General features: G+C 40.3%; 2 protein-coding genes across 4 annotated transcripts in view; one reads left to right on the forward strand and one right to left on the reverse strand.

Annotated features, from left to right (window-relative positions):
* Positions 1–14,512, reverse strand: part of LOC143281864 (SHC-transforming protein 1-like) — a 33,457-nt gene extending 18,945 nt beyond the window's left edge. The window contains exon 1 of one of the 3 annotated variants that reach the window (XM_076587121.1): positions 14,373–14,512. The gene's annotated coding sequence lies outside the window, so the exon portion shown is untranslated. Of the gene's footprint in view, positions 1–2,949; positions 2,996–14,372 lie in introns of those variants that run through there. The other 2 variants (XM_076587122.1, XM_076587123.1) reach the window with 2 other exon arrangements.
* Positions 14,513–14,839: 327 nt separating this feature from the next.
* On the forward strand, positions 14,840–20,534 carry LOC143282320 (cyclin-dependent kinases regulatory subunit-like). The gene is made up of 3 exons (XM_076587923.1): positions 14,840–15,007; positions 17,217–17,344; positions 18,697–20,534. The coding sequence occupies exons 1-3, from the start codon at positions 14,946–14,948 to the stop codon at positions 18,744–18,746; spliced, it is 240 nt and encodes a 79-aa protein (XP_076444038.1). The 5' UTR covers positions 14,840–14,945; the 3' UTR covers positions 18,747–20,534.
* Positions 20,535–22,237: the final 1,703 nt, after the last annotated feature.

The raw sequence follows: 22,237 nt of genomic DNA on the forward strand, positions 1-22,237 counted from the left end.
AACATTGTGCCCCATTTATACATCTGAATAAGACAGTGTGTGTGTGTGTGTGTGTGTGTGTGTGTGTTTGCATGCATGCAAGGCAAAGAAAAGAAAGATATTTTTTTCTAAGAAGCAAATATACTAATTACTATATGCCATATGAAAAAGAAAGAAAAGCAAAACAAACAAAGGGTAAACAAACCATTTGGAGTTGAGAAAGTATTTTCCAGAGAAACAGAGCTTGCTTAAGTTTACTATAAACACAGACATGTATGTACATACACCCAAATAATTGGAACATTGGGTTATTGCATAGATGGTAGAGTGATAGACTCACACTGTTTACACACATTCAGAGAGAGAGAGAGAGAGAGAGAGAGAGAGAGCGCACATTAGAGAATCAGTGGACAAGGATACACAGTGACAAATCCATGCACAAAAAGGGAGACAGAGCCAGAGATAGTATGATGCACAGAAAGTGAGAAAGGAGAGACAGAGAGATAGAGACAGAACAACAAGAACACAAACTTTAATCTCCAGGCCTCCGGCCCCCAGAAAGAGGTCAGAAGTACACAACATGGTGATCACTCAGCAACAACAAAATGTAAAATACATACTACCTTTAACCTGAAGAACAAAAGTGCTTCTTGTGCAAAGTAAATTAATTCTGAATTTCTTCATTGCTGTCAAAGAATTCCTGTCAGGGAATTAAATATACAAATGCAGAGTTTACAAATACTGTAAACAGAACCATTCTTCAGCAAGTGAACATCAACTGACCAAGTTCAGATGTTTTTGCCACAGGTCAAGGACACAATTGTTTATAAAATGTTTTTCATCTTTGACCACTTTACAACATTTATAAATGCGTAATTTGAATTGCATTTGAATGTTCTCCTGAAAAATGATCCATTTATTGGGAGCAAACCAAGCCGTAATTTTATCAAACTGTCCCTAAAACACTTTTTATCCACCAAGTCAAAATATTCCTCAACTGAAAACCAGTTTTAAACAGTCTGTAGTTATGATATGTATCTTTGACATTACTGACTTGTCCCATTCTTGCATAAATATATCTTTCATTCTTTGCTTGAATAGTGACAAAAAAGTTTGCTCACAATCAAACCCCTGTTGCAACCAGACATATCCAAACCCAAGTCTAAATAAAGTATTTTTCACTAAAGACACCCAGCACTTTTTTCCCCTTTCGTCCAGGTTAAACAACATCAAATATGCCTGTCTGGGTAATTGGTGCATTCATATTCAACAACCTTAACCAGTACCTGATACACCTTACAGCACTATTTATATACAGCGGATAACGTCCTAATTCACCATATGCAAACTTGTTTAGTACTCTAAGCGGTATGTTAAAAAAACGTTTACATGCAAAAGAATGAACCTTCTCATCACGTTGCAAGACAGAGAGAGAGAGAGAGAGAGAGAGAGAGAGAGAGAGAGCACGCACATTAGAGAATCAGTGGACAAGGATACACAGTGACAAATCCATGCACAAAAAGGGAGACAGAGCCAGAGATAGTACGATGCACAGAAAGTGAGAAACGAGAGAGAGAGAGAGACAGAGACAGAGAGACAGGGACAGACAGAGACAGAGGCAGAGAGAGGGAGAGGGAGAGAGAGAGAGAGAATGGAATGAATGAATGGTTTATTCATATAGGCCATTGCCCCTCATGAAAGGGTGTCAGAAAAAAAAAAAAACATATGTGAGAAGAAAAAATAGAATAAAATAAGCAAGACAAATATCATACTTTGTCATGCAGTATACACTTAACTAAGTAGTACACAGCAGATAAATAACACACGCCTATTTAACTGAACTCAATAAAGTAATCGTGTCATCAGAAGTGGCACAAGCTTAATAAATTAATTTTACGAGGTAAGAGTGGATCGAAGCTTAAACGCTTTGTACAGATAAATTGAGAAATTTCTGATAGTTTGTTCATGTGTAGATGCCATAAGTAGCGATAATCTAAACTGACTAGGGAACTGAAAATATTTCAACGGTATGTATTGCATTCTTAAGTCATACATAACAGGACAGGATAGAACAAAGTGCACTTCATTTTCCTTCCCCTTCTTACACAGTGGACATAATAAATCAGACTCATCATGTACTTTATAATGGTGACTATGTTCTGCAATTTCTAAAATACCAAGTCTAAATCTAGCCATTATATACTTTAAATGTTTATCTATATTCATCAATAAATAGGTTTTGACATCAGGTATAGTACAAAAGGTTTTAAAGGCATTAAATCTTTCACTGTTAACATGGAAATCCCATTCTTGCCATCTACAAACAATAAGTCTTTCTTTAAAAGTCCGAAGAAACTCATCAATCCCCTCTACACCTTGATTAAGCCATACATACCCAAATCCAAACATAAACAGTTTACAGTTTGTTTTGCCACGCGCATCAAGATCAAATAACATTTTATAGGCTTTGTGAGCCAGTCTAGACTCATGCATTCTCAGTAACTTTAACCAATACTTAATGCATTTTATAACTGAATTTATATAGATAGGATATCTGTTTGTTTCCCCGTATATCAAATCATTGGGAGTTCGCTCTTCTACGCCTAAGAACTTCTTAAGAGACAGAGAGAGAGAGAGAGAGAGAGAGAGAGAGAGAGAGAGAGAGAGAGAGAGAGAGAGAGAGAGAGAGATAGAGAGAGAGAGATAGAGAGAGAGAGAGAGAGAGAGAGAGAGAGAGAGAGAGAGAGAGAGAGAGAGAGAGAGAGAGAGAAGAAGAAGAAGAAGAAGAAGAAGAAACAAACAAACAAACAAAAAGACAAAAGAGAGACTACAAAGTACAATTTGTTACAAAGAAATCAAGTTGAAATTTCAGATAATACCACACACACACACACACACACACACACACACAAACCCAAACAACAAACAAAACAACAACAAACAAAAAAAAAACCAAAACCCACACAATACCTGAAACATTAAAATCAGCACGGTAGCCACAGTCAATAATGGCTGGCACAACTCTGCTCAGAAACCTGACTGGCACACTGTCATGACAGCAGTCACACTCATACTGTAATCTATAGACAACTTGAACTTGTTCCTAACATGAGTGATAACCAACAGAGCAAGGATCAACGGTCACTCAGGCCTGAGAGCCTGCTGAAGTGCTGCTCCAGGCCCCCTTTCCGACACTCTCAGCTTTCAACATACATTACATGAATAAAACCAAACTTTTCCTTCCAGCTGTGTGGAGTTATTCAAGGACCCCAATTATCGACTATGCAAGAACTCTTGACATGCTGGAGATCTGTTCTAACTGCAGTTGTGTTAATTAATACATAAAATTATATTATGTGTAAAACCAGTTATTTCCTTCTTGCAGGATGGAATTGTACTCAAGGCCCTGAGCTATCAACTGTGTAAGAACTCTTGCCATGATGGAGATCCTACGAGTATTACCACAGTTGTGTCCTATTTGTCATGGAGTGAGTGCTGTTGCTTCTATGGTATTACTTTGTGGGGTTGGTCAGGTCAGGTCATTAGATCTGCTACTGGTAACCTGTAATCCAGTACAACCTGTTCAGGGTCGGGGTGCCGGCGACTAAACCGGCACTCCCACCACTCCCTTCCGGGACTGGTGAGGCGGGTGGCTAGACACCCTTATGGAGATCCATAAAAGGGCGTTGGCTCAGGAGAGCCACCGACGGCCATCTAGCTCCACTGTGCTGTGTGCATGCCACACGCAGTTGGCCCCCGGGGTGTGTCTACCCATGCATGCGAAGTCTGGATCCGGCAGAATCTGCGGAAGAAACCTATCGGTTCAACGGAGAGGAAGGCGGCTACAGCAACGCACTGTGGAGTGCAGAGAGCAAGATGAGACACCGAAAGGATATCTTGGTCATCCACTGCATCCGTGCTCATCCTCCAGTCGTCTCGACTTAGTCTTGCCACTGGAAATTGGTGGACCCGGACGAGAGAGTGAGGTTGACGTTGCGCAACTCCTCTTCACTTTAAACAAACTCATTGCGCAAGTCATCAGTCATCCAAAATAACCTTTCATCCTTCATCATTTCATCACCCCCAAGTCCTGTGGCGACAGGCGAGCGACGAAACGACAGGTGTGGGTACACTGGCAGTCGCAGTCGCAGACCTGCATGCAGGCGGCTCAGGCCATAGGGTCGTTCTTCGTCGACAGGAGCAGCGATGGAGCTCGGCAGCCGTCTGAGCGTCTGAGCAGCCCTCTTTAGGAATGCACTGCTCACCTCCCTGGCATGAGGAAGGGGCTAGAAAAGGTGCCCTAAAAATTGCCTGCTCCATATCACCCTGGCCAGCATACCGCGGCTGGCGGGGACCCTACATCAGCGGTCGAAACAACAAGAAAGAAAAGAAAAAAACAAGGATCGTTCCTCTCACCATTGGTGCTTGGAACATAAGGACTCTCCTGGACAGAGATAACGCGGACAGACCCCAAAGGAGAACAGCACTAGTTGCATCCGAACTCGCCAGATACAACATTGACATCGCAGCCTTGAGTGAGACTCGGCTTGCAGGTGAAGGCGAGCTCTGTGAACGGGGATCTGGTTACACCTTCTTCTGGAGTGGACGAGGAAGCGAAGAGCGACGTGAGGCTGGCGTTGGTTTTGCAGTAAAAACAGCACTTGTCAGCAAGCTAGCTGGAATCCCAAAGGGAGTCAACGATAGGCTTATGACCATGAAACTCCCACTGGCATCTGGCCAGAAGCACCTCACCATTGTCAGTGCCTACGCCCCAACCATGACCAACCCGGATGAAGTGAAGGCGAAGTTCTACGAGGACCTTCACTCTGTCATTGCTGCTATCCCTAAAGCAGACAAGCTCATCATTCTTGGGGACTTCAATGCTAGAGTTGGCTCTGACTACATCTCCTGGGATGGAGTGATTGGAAAGCACGGTGTGGGCCACTGCAACCCAAATGGATTGCTTTTGCTTCAGACCTGTGCAGAGCACGAACTGCTGATAACCAACACAGTTTTCTGCCTCCCTACCCGTAACAGGACGTCATGGATGCACCCTCGCTCAAAGCATTGGCATCTCATCGATTATGTCATCGTCAGGAAAAGGGATAGGCAAGATGTACGCGTAACAAAGACCATGTGCGGCGCCGAGTGTTGGACAGACCATCGCCTTGTAGTCTCGAAGCTGAATATTCGAATCCAGCCCAAGAGACGCCCCCAAGGCCAGAAGGCTCCAAAACGGCTCAACATCGCTAAGCTGAAAAACATCACCATCAAACAGTCCTTTGTGGAGCTGCTGGAAGATCGTCTGGAATCCGCCTCTCTGGACAACCAGAATGTGGAGTCTGACTGGAGGACCCTGCGTGAGCTGATCTATAGTACAGCTTCAGAGACCCTGGGACCCATGTCCAGAAAGCACAAAGACTGGTTTGATGAAAACTGTGATGAAATCAAGCAGCTTCTGGATGAGAAACGTCGTCTGCATCAAGCCTACCTGAGCAACCCAAAGTCCACATCAAAAAAGGATGTGTACGATGCCATCCGCAGGACTGTTCAGCAAAAGTTACGCCAGATGCAGGATAAGTGGCTGAGTGACAAAGCTGATGAGATCCAGGGATATGCTGACAGGCACGATATGAAGAGGTTCTATGATGCCTTAAAAGAAGTCTACGGCCCCACATCCTCAGGATCATCCCCCCTCCTCAGTGCAGATGGGAATACCTTGATCACCGAGAAGGAGAAAATTCTCGAACGCTGGGCTGAGCACTTCAACAGTGTCTTAAATCGCCCTTCCTCCATAAATGATGAAGCCATAGACCGTCTCCCACAAGTTCCCATCAACGAAGCACTGGACGATCCGCCAACACCTCTTGAGACCCAGAAAGCAATTCGTCTGCTATCTAGTGGCAAAGCACCTGGCTCAGACTCCATACCAGCAGAGGTCTACAAGGATGGAGGCACTGTGCTGACTGAGAAGCTCCATCAGCTGTACTCACTCATGTGGAAAGAAGAGACGATCCCCCAGGATTTCAAAGATGCATCTATCATTCACTTGTACAAGCGAAAGGGGAACCGGCAAGCCTGTGATAACCATCGGGGCATTTCCTTGCTCTCCATCGCAGGCAAGATACTTGCCAGGATCCTACTAAACCGCCTCACAGCACACCTTGACCAAGGTCATTTGCCTGAGAGCCAATGTGGATTCCGGAAAGAGCGCGGAACCACCGACATGGTGTTTGCTGCAAGGCAGCTGCAAGAGAAATGTCAGGAGCAAAATGCTGATCTGTTCTCCACCTATGTCGACCTCACTAAGGCCTTCGACACCGTGAGTAGAGAGGGACTGTGGAAGATCATGGCCAAGTACGGATGCCCTCGGAAATTTATTTCCTTGGTCAGCCAGTTCCATGAAGGCATGCAGGCTCGAGTCCAGGACAAAGGGGAAACATCTGCTCCTTTTGCTGTCACAAATGGTGTCAAGCAAGGCTGCGTCCTGGCTCCAACGCTGTTCAGCCTCATGTTCTCTGCAATGCTTACTGATGCCTTCAGAGATGGCGATGTTGGAATCGGCCTAAAGTACCGAACAGATGGTAAGTTGTTTAACCTCAGAAGGCTTCAAGCCAAAACGAAGGTCATGACAGACATCATCAGAGACTTTTTGTTTGCTGATGATTGTGCCCTCAACGCTGGATCTGAAGCTGACATGCAACTCAGCGTTGACAAGTTTGCCACTGCCAGCAGGAACTTCGGCCTTACCATCAGCACGAGGAAAACTGAAGTTCTCCATCAGCCAGCCCCAGGGAAACCCTACGTTGAGCCCAACATCACAGTCAACGGTCAGAGACTCAGTGCGGTGGAGCGGTTCACATACCTTGGCAGCACACTGTCACGAAATGCGACCATCGACGATGAAGTGAACGTCAGGATTGCAAGAGCAAGCGCAACTTTTGGTAGACTCAGTGCAAATGTCTGGAACAGAAGAGGCATTAGTCTTGAGACCAAGCTAAAGGTCTACAGAGCAGTAGTTCTCCCCACACTACTGTACGCCTGCGAAACTTGGACAGTGTACCAACGACATGCCAAGAAGCTGAACCACTTCCACACAACATGCCTCAGGAAGCTACTGAACATCAAGTGGCAAGACAAGACCCCAGACACAGAGGTGCTCGCAAAAGCCACCCTTCCCAGCATCTTCACCATCCTGATGAAGTCCCAGCTTCGCTGGGCTGGACACGTGGCGCGCATGCCAGACCATCGGCTGCCCAAAAGGCTTTTCTATGGCGAGCTGCAACAAGGGAAGAGATCACACGGAGGTCAGAAGAAGCGCTTCAGAGATACTCTGAAAGTCTCTCTGAAAGCGTTTGATATCAACCCTGACTCCTGGGAGGAATCTGCAGTGGACCGTGACAAATGGCGTGCTGCTGTGCACAAAGGCGCCAAGTTGTGCGAGGCCAACAGGACTGCTGCAGCTGTTGAGAAGAGGCAGGCCAGAAAGTCACGGGCAAACAAGCTCCCTGACAATGGTATGCCTGTCTTTGTCTGCCCCAACTGTCAGCGAACATTTCGTGCACAGATTGGACTATTCAGCCATCTGCGCATTCACAGATAGATTCATGAGCATCCTCCCCCCCCCCCACCCCACCACCACCCTCCCCCCATCCCCAGCTGGATGACAACGATGGTCATCATCGATCTCGATGGACACACACCACCACTTTGTGGGTCTTGCAAATTTGTCCTTTTATCGGTATCACTGACTGTGCTGTTATGACTTTCTTTTATGATTTAAAAAAAATTTTCTAGTTCATTTTATTTATTCTTATAATTCAGTTTAAAGTATTGGACTGGGAAAGAGTCCAGGGTTTGCTTCAGCTCACACCATAGCTCTACATAAAAATATTTTTTTATTATTGTTATAATTCACTCACAAAAAAACTGCTTGCATGTGATGGTTCCACTGGTGGAAGTGACTCATTGAGCGATATAAATCTATAAAACTGAAACATTTGCCACTGGGGTCCAGAGGCATTCATTTGAAACTTTATGTTTATTCTTTCCTGGATTCTCGCCTGAATTTCTAGAGTTTTATCCCCAGTGCACCTGGTGACTTAAGGGTGGAAATTCCAAGTTCCCAGGTCAACATATATATATATATATGCAGACTTGCTAGCCCCTGAACGCCCTTCACGTATATATGCATGCAAGGAGATCAAATATGCATGTTTTGTTACTCATGCATGTGCTATTCATCGACGTTTGATGGATTATTACTTGGAAGTTGGACACAAATTTGTCCTCTATGCAATAATTCATAATAATTTTGACAGGCACTTTATCAGGTACTGTTCAGTTGCTTTTCTAATCAATTAGCTTTCCATATTAAGTTCAGATTATAAACAAAACACTCCAACTGAAAAAGCATCATGAGCAGATTAATGTAATTCTGGTGTAAATAAAGTCACTGATCACATTCTCTCTATTACATGCATGCATTTGCATTCACACAGTCAGACGCATACGGGTGCACATACACACATGTATGCCTGCCCAGACATATATATATATATATATATATATATATATATATATATATATATATATATATATATGCATGCATACAGCGATACTCTCACAGAACAAAGCAGAGAGAAAGAGACAGACACTCACTCACACACATACACACACACACACACACACACACTCATTCTCTCTCTCTCTCTTTGTATGCAAACGGAAAGAAAAAGAGACAAAAGGCAGCTTTCTCGAGACAGAGAGCCTTAAGATTCACAGACTGAGACTGAGAGTGAGAGTGAGACTGACTGAACATTCAGAGAGAGAGAGATAGGAGTGAAAGAGAGAGAGAGACGGTGAGAAAGAGGGAGAGAGAGAACCACTGAATCACAAAGACTGAAGAGAGACAGCACCAGTTGAGAGAATGATGAACAAAATAAACAAATAAAATAAATAAGCAATAAAGTAAAAATAAAACCAATATACAATGAAAACAAGACCAAACACAAAATTATTGGCATGCATTATGATTATGAGACCACTGTCACGTAACATTCGGCTCACACAAACAAGCAGTCTGCCAGTGACAGAGAGACAGACATATATGGACCTGTAGACAGACACAAATTCAAAGACATACATGTATACATGTATACACAAGAGAGAGAGAGAGAGAGAGAGAGAGAGAGAGAGTCAAACAAGATACCTGTTTCAAACACTGAACAATGCGGAAAAGTGATAAGAAGTAAACTACTCAAGCAGTCAGCCCAAGCAGTGAATGCACTATCATCCTCTCCCAACATTCTTCACCCTGGACAAAGGTTGGGGAAACAAAGACCCAGCTCTCTCCTGTTGTGAAGCTACTGTTAATGGGGGTCACTCAGTCAATGTACGTGACTCACTCAGTCACTGTGTGAACATTTTGTGTGTGTGTGTGTGTGTGTGTGTGTGCGCGCGCGCGCATGCGTGCGTGTGTGTGTGTGTGCGCGCGTGTGTGTGTAGGAATTGAGGGGGGGGGGGGGGGAGGGCACTAAATGAATGTAAAAACAGTATTCCTGGACACATCCATGTACTATGTAGGCATTTTAGAGGAAATCTGAAGTGACAAACATAAATCTTAAATAGCAAAAAAATATCTCATGTGCAAAACAATGAAAGGCGTGACTTTGTGTTTTAATGCATCAGATATATCAGACAATAACCTTTCTACAAACACAGATCAGTAGAGCATACCGTACCAAAATTCCATATTGAACACAGCAATCATTCATACCTTTTACCACAAACATATACATATCTATGTCTCAGATTCTATACCTGATTACCTGATCATGTCAAAACTAGCAACTCTGTAAACCAGCTTAGACAATACCTTATTACTTATATGTGCAAAGAGACTAAGTGCCTAGCTACTGTCACTCTGGTAAACAGAAAGAATAAATCATTCATCGTCGACTTCGTTTCGGTGTAATTTCTGATAAATGATTTGACTCTGAGTGATGATATGTTCAACCACCATTAGTAAATGACCCACTTTGCAAGAGGAACCACTGAACATTCAGAGTTTAGGTTTGAGTCAGACATCGGTCACTGACACATACAGATTTGAAACAACCCAATGATGTAGGAACCAGTTGGTAACTTGACTTAATTGATTTGTTCTGCACGTCAGTCACACCAAAAGGTCTTCTGTATGTTTGAGCCTCCTCTCAATTGCCTGCTATAGTGCTAAATAATCATGACAACAGTTTCAAACTACGAAAGAAATTCACTGCTGTTGACCCTCTGCAGTTCAACACTGAACAGAAGAACATTGCAAAACAAACAACCTCAAAACTTCCACAGAAAATCAGCTATGACCCTTAGGCCATCGTCGCTTGCATGTTGTGAACTGCAGTGGATCACAGCTCCAATCTGTGTGTGTGTGTGTGTGTGTGTGTGTGTGTGTGTGTGTGTGTGTGTGTGTGTGTGTGTGTGCGCGCGCGCGCGTCTGTGTGTGTGTGTGTGTGAGTGTGAGAAAGTGTGTCTGTCTGTGTGACACAGAAAAAGATAAGACAGAGAGCTGATACCTGGCTGTGAGGATGTGCATGAGTGCTTTTTGCGCACTCATAAACACTGGAGTACAAAATCAATTCAAATCACACAAACATGTACACACACAAAAATGTACACACAAACATGAACACACACACACACACATACAGTGACACACACACACACATACACACACACACACTACTTATTGCCACTTGACACATGCATGTGATTGCTTCACCAAGAAGTGGAAGAAGTGGCAAATCACAGCAAATGTACCACAGTAAGGTTGTGGGTGTGAGACAGGACAGTTTGTGTGATTTGTACCATGTCAGAGTTCGACAGAAAGCCACACACATTTCAAGCGACAATGGCCATATGCTGGCAAATAATTATCAACTCCTAACTTCAGGCAAACGTTTCTGTGTTCCAAAATTCAAAACAAACAGAACCAAATGCAGCTTTATTCTAATGTCAATCCAGATATTAAATAACAGTAACTGATAATCAGATGTATGACTGGAATGAATGCCAGAGTGAATGTGCGTGGAATATGACGTCCCAACTCAATATACTATAAATTGCACACTGCTATTATATGTTTATGTCAACTTTTAGTGTACTGTTATGTCTATCCTTTAACTGTGATTATTACTGCATGTGTGTATGGCTGTGATAGTGTATGTATGATTTACTCTAAATTACTTTGTAAGGGTTTCTGTTGTTGTTGTCTACTGTGATTATAGATTGTAATAATGATAAATTTCCCTCACTTATTGCCCACTTGGTGTTATCACATTATCTGTTTCCGGATACCTATCTGAACATCATTTGAAACTGAGAACAGGCTGTGCAAATGCTACATGTTCTGTGATGTGTGACTATTCATATTTGTGGGCAGGTGGGAAGATGGGATTTCAGGAATGGGTGCATGTGTTACTGTTAGCCTGCATTGTGTGTGTGTGTGTGTGTGTGTGTGTGTGTGTGTGTGTGTGTGTGTGTGTGTGTGTGGGTGTGTGTGGGTGTGTGATTGTTGACTGTTTCACTTTCAGGGTGATTTTGAACATTTTCCCTGATCAAGAACAACTCAACACAGCAACAACAGCAATACAGATAAACAAACATTTTATTTTAAGTGAGCCTAAAGAAAAAAATTTCTGTTTTTGGTTGAAGCAGATAATAAAGTATTCTGAATTGAACTGAATTGAATTGAACACAAATACGCGCGCGTGCGCGCGCACACACACACACACACACACTGTTGCACATGTGTGTGTGTTATAGAAATGTGCAAATGTAAGTGGCATGGAGGATTATTGCCAATGGGGTAGGAAGACAGGGAAATTTGTCACAACCCATTTATGACCCAATGATTTTTTTTTTATGCAAAGGTCACATGACCCAAAGTATGTTAAACCAAACCAAACCTAAACACGAAACACTGTTTATTATTTTTCATTTTTGCATGTTGCTTGGGCAAACACAATGCTAATTTTATCTCCAAAATACATCCACTTCCCAACTCTGTTGAATGGAGATCCTGATCCATCTCCAAAATGATACAAATGTTTTCATATTCAAAACTGTTCATCAATTTATTTCTGATTCATAGAGATTTCAACTAATAAATATTGTACAAAATGGGTACAACATGATTATAAATGATAAATCTGTGTTGGATGCCTATCATTGACTGACCAAATGTTCAAAGTTTGATGGACTAATGTTTGATTAGTTAGCACTTCTCCTCATCCATCTGTTTCCCCCTCCAATCTTCTTTTCTAAATTTTATTTCCACTTCTTAATTTGTTTTCCTTACTCGTGTTTCTCTTTCATCGGGTGATACCTGTTGAGATTATACATTCAATGTGATGCTTGCAGTCATATTATTGTAAAGTTATCTGACTTCTATTCATTTGTAATTTTTCTTCCTTTGCTGTTAATGAATAAGTTATTTGATATTACTTATAATATGTTTCATCAGCCCTCACGTTAAAACTGAAGGGCAACGTGTGAGCATGTAAAGCTTCAAGCTTGTTGATACTCTTTTGTCTTCGCTTGCATTGTAATTATGTGTACTGTTGAACAATTAATATTAAAAAAATATCAGATATCAGTTATCACACATTTGTGCACACCAGGCACACAAAACCAAAAACTTGAGCCAAACAGTCCAAAGAGTTTCCCCAAATATTTTGGCCTCTAGGCAGCTCTAGAGTTTGTCAAGGGACTTTCAGTTTAATGACAAATCTTGGGGTACAAATTCCAATGAATATGGCCCCACTAACTGGGTGAGTAAAACATCAAATGTAAAAAAGATCCCTCGTTGCCAAACTCTCTCTGGCTTTCTCCCTCTCCACCCCAGTAACTCTAAATTTAATACTCTCACACTGTCTGTTTCTCTCTCACAACCAGCCCCATCTCTATAACTCTCTTCGCCCCCCTACCTCCAACTACCTGGTACTATGGTATTGTTTCAGCTTCTCAAGGAGGCATCACTGTGTTCAGATAAATCCATATGCTACATAGCATCTGCTAGGCAGATGCCTGACCTGTAGCATAACCCAACGCGCCTAGTCAGGCCTTGGGTGCCTGCACACATATTTGTGTACCTATCAGAGTAGATTCCTTCTACAGAACTTTGCCAGAGGACAACACTCTGGTTGCCATGGGTTCTTTTTCAGTGTGCCAAGTGTGTGCTGCACATGGGGTGTCAGTTTACTGTCTCATCCGAATGACAAGATGCTAAGTTTGATTCTCCAGTCAAACTTGGGAGAAAGGGTGAGAGCAGGATTCAAACCCAGACCGTCAAGGACTCTGTATTAGCAGATGGGCATCTTAACCATTGTACTACCTTCCTCAGTTCCTCACTATGTACAAAGAACTATATCAGACACTATATATCATAACTTTAATCCTTTGGGTTTGGGTGTCTCTTAATTGTCTCTCCTTATATCTTTCTATCTATTGAATATATATATATATATATATATATATATATATATATTATTTATATATATAATTAAATATATATATATATATATATATATATATATATATATATGTGTGTGTGAGTGTGTGTGTGTGTGTGTGTGTGTGTGTGTGTGTGTGTGTGTGTGTGTGTGTGTGTAATTTTACCAGTCAGTTGAAGCTGTTAATCAGTCTTACAGTTTGCTCTCTAAAGACAATTTTCAATGAAACATACAAACGTAAACTATACGATTCACCTCTTATATTTCCAGCATCCCATTAGTTTCAAAACTACATAATTGACCACCAAAGAAGTACGCACGTAATGTATATTAAAAAAAAAAAAAAAAAAAAGGAAGAAAGAATAAATAACAAAGCTAACTGCAGCAAACAATAATAATAACAAGAATACCAACAATCTAAATCTATAATAAAACAGACAGTTGCAAATTAATCTTTCACTGGTTGGACGCATGTACAAATTACAATAAAGAAAAAGATTCATACAGACTGCATCATATAAACATACTTTCAACAACATTACCACCACCACCACCACGAACAGCAGCAGCAGCAGCAACACACACACACACACACACGCACACACACACAGTGGCAAAGTAACAAACTTACCCATTTGATTTCGAAGTAGTACAAGTTTTGATAAAACTTGTCAGTGTTAAAATGTGTTTGAGTTTTAAGTGTCACGACTATGAATGACATCACTGAATGAGTAAAACTCCAGCGCCTCACACAGCATGCTTGATCTATCTTTAGATGAAATCGTGACCAGCTGACAAAAGAAGTAATAGAAGCCAAAATTATTAACACGACAGAATTCGATTGAAATAATTATTATCAGATACTTAATTGTTTATACATACCTGTCAGACTTAGTTCATATTGTTTCAAGAAACTGATCTTCGTGTGAAACGTTCCTCTAAAATATCATCCTATCAACAGGTCACCCGAATTTTCCAATAATCTGTGTCTGTTTGCCAGTCAGTCTCAATCAGGAAGTTCTTGAACAGGAAACGTGGTGAAGGTTATCGTTCTTCTCCCCCCACCCCTCACACGCTGCTCCTCCCTTTCCTGCTTACCTTTCCTCCAGCTTCTGAATCCTGACGTCGTTGCCAATCAAATAAAAGAAATAAGTGAGCTTTTTTATAGAAAAAAAACAGTCACACGAAAACAACAATCTATTTTTTTTTTTTTAATCGACATTCACACATATTTGGGGGACAAAATAATATTTAAAAAAAAACCAAGATTCTAACCAACCAAAAACACCCGGAAATGAGAGTGACCAATGAAATTTGCCGAATCACCTTTGAATCTTTTCAACTGAAGGAAAGCATCGTGGGACAAGGGTTTGGACGGTGTTTCATTTGTGACAAAGTTGTGGAAAGTGCTTGGGATTATCGAACGACTGAACGTTCAGAACTTCATATTGCAGCATGTCGTCGATAAAACAGATTTACTACTCAGACAAGTACACAGACGATGTATTCGAGTACAGGTACGTCGAGACGATAATTGCATGTTTGGGCTTGCTCACGTTGCCTCATCAACCCGCAGTCTTTCACTCTTTCTCGCAGCATGTGTGTCTGAATCTCGGGGGGAAAATCTTTTGAACTTGATCTTACATCTTATTCTTTGATGTGGGTAAAATAATGTATCGACAAATTTAACTGTGACTCTTGTTCTTTTTTTTCACTGTTCATTGCTGTTCATTCAAATTCTGTGGCGATCGGGACAAATACATTGCAGGGGCTAATCTGGCAATCGTTGCAACAGACTTAGAAGAGCGCATGTTCAAAAACAAAAGCAACTGTACTGATAAGGATGGAAAACAGCAGATCGCAGGTAACTTGATGGCTGTCTTAATGCTGCTGTACACTAAACTCCTTCCCCCAGCTGATTCCATTCTGCTGTTGTTTTTACGAAGATCGGAAGAATGAGTTCTTGACCCTTGCTGTTGTTACAGGTCTTTTTCCTACCATGTTGTCTGTCATGATCCATTTTTGTATAGTTGGTCTAGATCTTCTGCTGGTCTTGCTGGAAGTAGTAGTAGTAGTAATAGGGACTGGCATTTTGGCCTTAAGGCCTATTTGTGTCCCCTCATTATTTGTCAACTTTGTTTAGGTTTGATTGCATGCCTATCTTATAAAATAATATTAATTATTATGTTCAATCAACACTCAAGAAAAGGTCTTTCACTTTTTTCAGTTTAGGGTCTTCATCTAGGAGTTTTTTAAAGCTGTTGATATCTGGTGCATATTTTGTGTTAGTATGCAGCGCATTCCAAAAATTAGCAAAATATTTGCTGGCATGTGTCATGATTTTTTTGTGGTGGTAATTTAGGTAAAGCTGGTATTTGGCTGTTGATAGTCCTGTTAGTATAATATTAGTATACATTGTGGTGAGGCAGATGATTTTGCACTGATTCTCCAAAGGTGGTAGATTCAGTTCTTATAACATGTGTATCTCACAGCCCTGATCCCTTGATATGTAATCCTTTGTGATGGCCTGGCACTGAACCTTTTTGAGCCTTTCACTGGTTTCAGTGTCTTTTTTTAGGTAGCGGTCACACACTGCTGCACCATACTCCAGTATGGAGTGGACGAGTGAGAAAGCCATCTGTTGGCACTCTGGAGGGTAATTTCTGAGGTTTCCTTTCATAGAGCTGAGTGTGCAATTGGCTGTTTACAATTACAGATTGAAATGTGGGCATCCATTTTATGCATTCCGTGTGTGTTCAGTAAGTTGTGGAGACACAAAAATACCCAGCATGCATCAGCCATAAGAGTCAGCAGTAAGTTGATGTTGTTGTGTAATGGAAAGAAGAGAAAACAATAACATTATTATCATAGATTAACTTGTGCTGTGATGTCTATTTTGTGTAGTTTAGCAATTAATTTAGATATAAGATTTCTTATATAGTTTACTTGAGTATAATTATTAGAAAACAATAAGCATATATATCTCATGTTTGATCCATGACAGTATTTTAATTTCATGTTTTGAAACATTCTTAAGATGAGCTGTGGCACTTTGCATGATCGTTAAAAAAAAACGAATGTTATAAATACCAGACGGCACAGTTCAAGTTGTATAGCAATTAGCATCAGTAATTACAGAATTTGCACTGTTTTTTGTAAAATTTGTAATCAGAATGATCGTAAAAGTCGACTTAGTGCGGCTTATGATTAGATTATTCAACAATTATTTACTGTCCATTTTACATAATTTCAGTGCTATGGTTTGGTTTCTTTGGATGGTAGACAAAGAAGCCGTACAAATTTAAGATATATAGAGATATAAACAGGAGATATAGTATATAAACAGAAGCAGAAACAAAAGGTGGGGTTTTACAGAGAAGCAGTTTTATCTTTGAGTTTGAAAAAGCAGCGGATGGTCCAGATCGAAGCAAAGATTTTTTCCCTGTGCCAGCAGTGTTGATGATGCCAAAAGTCATGAACAGTACACACTACACAGTAAGCAGTCATGATGAAAACAGTAATAATAGTGGTAATAATTTAAATGTAACTTTATTGAATGACAATAGGCTTTTTATTATTTTTTTCAGTTCAGTTTTCATCCAGATAACTTGATAAGATCATTACAAATACTTTTTTTGATAGTAAAGCATTATGATTTGTGTTGGAAACTGATAATGCAGTTGTTTACCTTTCAGTGCAGTTAAAGATAAACTGTTTTATTTTCAGGCATGTGGTGCTGCCAAAAGACATTGCCAAACTGGTGCCAAAGGACCACCTGATGACAGAGCAAGAATGGCGCAGCATTGGAGTGCAACAAAGCCAAGGCTGGATCCATTACATGCGTCACAACCCAGGTATACACTTTGGAGGTTCACCTGTCAGGACACTAGTGCCTCATCCAGTCTTTCCCATGGAGATAAAATGTAAGGGTTCCACTTCCAGGGACCCTGTCTCAGTCTCTGTAAACTTTTGGGTGGTCTCTCCAGGATTTTTTAGATTAAGCCACTTTAACAAAAACATTTTCGCTGCTTTAAATAAACGGCAAGGTCGAAACTTATCCAGTGCATGCAGATGCATTTTGAAATGGAACGTCAAGGCTCAACAGAGAGCATAGTGCTCAGTGGCACCTGGAATGAAAGTTTATGAACTTTCTGTCTGAGTGTCTCTCTTTCTTTGTCTCTGTCTCAATCTCACGCCCCCACCCCCCCCACCCCCTCCCCCCTCTCTGCCCCCTGCTCTCTGTTTGTTTTTGACTGTCTTCTTTTTACCTCTTTTAACGTTACCCCAGAGCGTCGACTAGTGCTAGTCAACTCAGCTGTGAAGACAATGATTGAATAAGTTGACTTGGAACTTTTGGAGTTTATATTCACTATGAAAAGATGAAGTTGAAATTTCTTTAAGTTGTGCTTCCAAAGTATGTTTTATTGGGTCAGTTTATATATATTGAACATACATTTGATTTTGTAGATCTCTATATAGAATCCTGAATGTAAACTGCTAAGTGCTATATATATACATATATTTTTTTTTTAAAGAACTTATATTTGTACAGAACTCAGATGTGCATTTCACAAGATTCTAAGGATGCTAACATTAGCCAGTATTACTTTTATTCTTACTTTCCTCCTCCTCCATATATATATATATATATATATATATATAATTTAACTTTAAGTTTATAGTCTTACCTGTTAACATGTTTCATTTCCAGTTCAGTCTTTGTCTCACTGTTTGTAGCAGTACATAAATGATTAAGATCATAAAGATGATATCTAGTGGTAATCATATCTTTTTGTCACAATATACACTATCACTAGTATCAGTATCATAGAAGATGTTGAGGTCAGGTTGGTTAGGCATTGAACTTCTGGCCCAGTGTTCATGGTTCAAGGCCTGGTTTCAGTGTTTTTCTGGGAAAGGTACTTCCCTCTGACTCCTTACACGTTTCCAGGTGTGACTGGGTACAGATCTGATGGGCTGGGATGGTTAACTAGTTAAAATGGCAAAAGTAGAGGATTGGGCTCTGCCTTCCTATGTTTTGCCCTAGCCCTGTCCTGATAGTGTAAAGGCTATGGGACCTTTAAGTCTAACCTTGACAGTGACTTAAAGATATATGATAACTGTTTTTGAATTATTATAATAATGCATTTTTGTCACTATGTACACTTCTAAAGTTATATGGTTTTTATTTCTTTTGTTTTTTCAGAACCTCACATACTGTTGTTCCGGCGGAAGCTGCCCCCAGGCTGTGCATAACATTGCACTACCTCACTGCCTGCCTCCTTCCTGGTGAACACAGTGAGAGACCTTTTATACACAGGCCACATCTAGCGTGTGTGTAGACTCTGGAGGACTCGCTCAGTTCTGAAGCCCGGGAGAAAGTGACAGTGCCGGATTCATGTTTTTTGTTTTCTTTGGGATGGGGGGAGGGGGGTTCAGCTCCAAAGTTCAAGTGGCAGAGGTGAAGCAGATGCTGCTACTGGTGGTGCAAGTCATCCCGCAGTGACGCCAGGCCAGCAGTATGACATCATTAGTATGCCTACAGCGCTGCTGGAATTGTTTTAAGCATGATGTATGATTTATTGCTTTAGATATTATTTATGTAGTTTGTCATGTATCGGTAGTGTCAGTATATATTGTCATGATATGAAAAATGTCAAAAGTTTCAAAAGGGGAGTGCTTTGTAATCTTACTTAAGTCTCAGGTTGGAATAGGGAAATATTATGGACAGGGATGTATGAAGTTTGTGATGCAGACTTTTTGCATGTTTAGTTATGATTATTTTGGCTTTTTTCAGCTACTCTGATTTTGATGAAATCATTATTATAGTCTTGTATTGTTGCAGATTTTCCACAATGTCTTTCAGACATCTGGTGTATTTCTTTAAAAAAAAAAAGACATAAAATGTGTTTACACTAGTTTGCCAATGGTTCATCAAACAAGGTAAAGTCCTGTGGGTTTTTTTGTTTTTTTTGTTGTTTTTTTTTTCCCCCAGGTTCTGGACTGTCAACAGTCATGGGATTATTTTACTTTGAGTTTGAGTCACAGAATAAGAAAAATCATGATAAATAAGTTCTAAATTTATATATGGGCCCAGCTGTGTGTGTGTATGTGTGTGTGTGTTCTGTTGTTGTTTTTTTATAAAGGAGCTGCAATATTGGTTGAGTTGATACTACTATTACTAGTAAGTTTATACTGACAAAAAGTGAAAAATACAATTTGTCATTAATCCAGGTCAAAATTAAAGTTTGATTAAAAGAAAAGATGTTTACTGGGTTGTAACTGACTGCTGTCCATTGCCACAGTCTTAGGTACGATGTCAGTATGTGCCTTGAACTGAAGTTGAAAAGTTCTAACTTTGTTTTTAGCAAAAATCAAAGGGCTTTGTGATTCCCGGTTTCACTTTCAGTGTGTGTGTTTTGAATGGTCTTGGAATTACATGGAACTGTTCTTGTGAAATCAGGTCTCACAGCATTGTGCTAAGCATGATGACATGTCGACAGGATGTAGGCATTGAAGAGAGTGCATTGAAGAGAGTGTCTGGGTGCCTGCAGTAGAGATGGATCTCACAGGGCTTCTGATAAGTTCGATTTAAAAGGGGGAAAAAAAAAAATTGGGATTTGAGGTACCACAATTCTTGGGGGTCCTAGACTGCATTCAGAGTCACGAACGGGTAGTAATGCTGCACTTTGTGTTCTAAGATGCATTGCTACATACATACAAAGGTAGTTATACCTTCTAGTCATAATCGTTCAAATTTTTTGAGCCATGGAGTGGTCAAGGGAAACAACTTTTCTTTGATGCAGACTGAAGCTCCAAGACACAGTTTTCACTTTTTTAAGATGTGTATTCTGAAAGATATGTTTTTAGAATGTCCCAAGGACCCAGTTGATAAACATTCAGCATGTCCTTTCCTTTTTGAAAACGCCAGGGGCGCATTTTATGTGAATGAATTACGCCTTGTCAGAAGCCATGGGGTGTTGATGTTTAGATTGAAGAGAACTAACAGTAGACCTGACAGTTAGTAAATTGAGGGGGCAGGAGCAGAGGGAGGAGTTGTGAGGGTAGGGGTGGACAGCATGGTTCTGACAGCTGAGCGTTGGAATGCTCATGAATTTAACTATATGTTTTTTCTTTTCTTTCCATTCGTTTTCATTTCATTTCTTTTCTGTGATGATGGATTTTGTTTGGTAACTCAATCAGTAGCAAGTGACTTGTGAATGTGAGCCATCCTGAATTGGATTGTTTTAATGAATCTGTCACAGTATCACCCAGTGTGAAAGAAATGTTTTATTGCTCACAAAGTAATTATTTTAGTGTTTGAAGTTAAACTGAAGTAATTGACAGCTTCCTTGGGGAAACTATAAAACATATCAATATGTTTTTGTTGTTTTTTTTTTTGTTTTTTTTTGCTGTTTATTTATTTATTCGTATATTACTTTATTATTAGGTTCTGTATTTTCTCAAGAACTTACTTATGAATTTTTTCTGTTGGAGACCTTTACTATATTTTATCTGGGTTGATAAGCTGAAATTGCCTTTATGAAAATAGGAGTAGGGTTTGCATAATTTATTTTGTTGATCAAATCCATTCATGTGTTCAGATTTCAGATTTGTACATTATAGGTTGTGTAATACCACTATTGCAAGTGCTTATACAATTTGACTTTCAGTGTTTGTGAGCTCGTTCTGTCTTTCCTTCTGTTTGTTGCTTATTGTATGACGCATTTGCAAACTCTGACTCTCATACACTTTTGTCAAACATGCTGAGTACGGTACTTGTCAGTATTCAAATGGCATTAAAATTGTGAGTAAAACTGATGTTGAATTGGTGTTTTTATTGCCTGTGATTGATGTTTGAATAGTTTTTCTTGTGCATATTCACAAAAAAGAATATTCAACACAGTACATGAGCAACAACAAATGTAACTTATGTGCTCAAGCATGTAAAATTCACAATACATTGTGACTGTCAGCAACAGCAGCATAAATTAATATTGTAAATGAAATGAAATATTACTTCTAATTGAAAACCAGGACTGAAATTACCCACCTGTCTGATTGTCAGAGACGATTAAAGTTTTTGTCGGACAAAGTGGAAAAATGCTCAGTCAACTTTTCTGTTGGGCTGCAATGGTTTTCCTGTCACAGTATCGGGGGAAAACGTTATCGAGCAGTCAGCCAACCTTACTTCTCTCCTCCCTTTTTCACGTTAACACCCCCGCCCCCCTCATACTGATTTTTCTCAGAATCAAAACCCAGTGGAGTGCAGTCTTAATTAACTGAGAAAAAAACAATGTGGAATATGTCAGTCAGTCTTGTACTGTCCATACTTGTGTTAGCTGGATGCCACAATGACAATATTCAATTATTTTGAATGACTTGCAGATGCTCTGTTTTTAGAATTGAATCTTCTGCATCTTTTCCTGTTAGAAAATATGCCCAGTAGGTGTTACGTTCACACATGAGCCTGCACGCTCCGCGCGCGTGCGCACACACACACGCACACACACACACACACACACCATTTTACTGTTTTCACAGCAGAACTTTTTTTTTCCAATTTTGATTTTAACACACACACACATGCCAGATGTGATTGTCATGGAAATTTTAATTTCAGAACTCAAAACGTTTTTTTTATTCAAGGATTAAGATTTTAGGCATGGCCCATTCTCCCAATCTGTCCTTACTAATCTACATCAGTTACAATAGCACATAATGACATATATATTTAACAAAAGGGG

This window comes from Babylonia areolata, chromosome 5, assembly GCF_041734735.1.
Source record: "Babylonia areolata isolate BAREFJ2019XMU chromosome 5, ASM4173473v1, whole genome shotgun sequence".
Classification (NCBI taxonomy): Eukaryota; Metazoa; Mollusca; class Gastropoda; order Neogastropoda; family Buccinidae; genus Babylonia; species Babylonia areolata.

Bases quoted from the DNA above. Each gene is read 5' to 3' on its own strand.
- LOC143282320 (XM_076587923.1), top strand. From the start codon at position 14,946: ATGTCGTCGATAAAACAGATTTACTACTCAGACAAGTACACAGACGAT. The intron at 15,008-17,216 runs GTACGTCGAGAC...TTTTATTTTCAG, and splicing joins GACGATGTATTCGAGTACAG to GCATGTGGTGCTGCCAAAAG. The intron at 17,345-18,696 runs GTATACACTTTG...TTGTTTTTTCAG, and splicing joins TTACATGCGTCACAACCCAG to AACCTCACATACTGTTGTTC.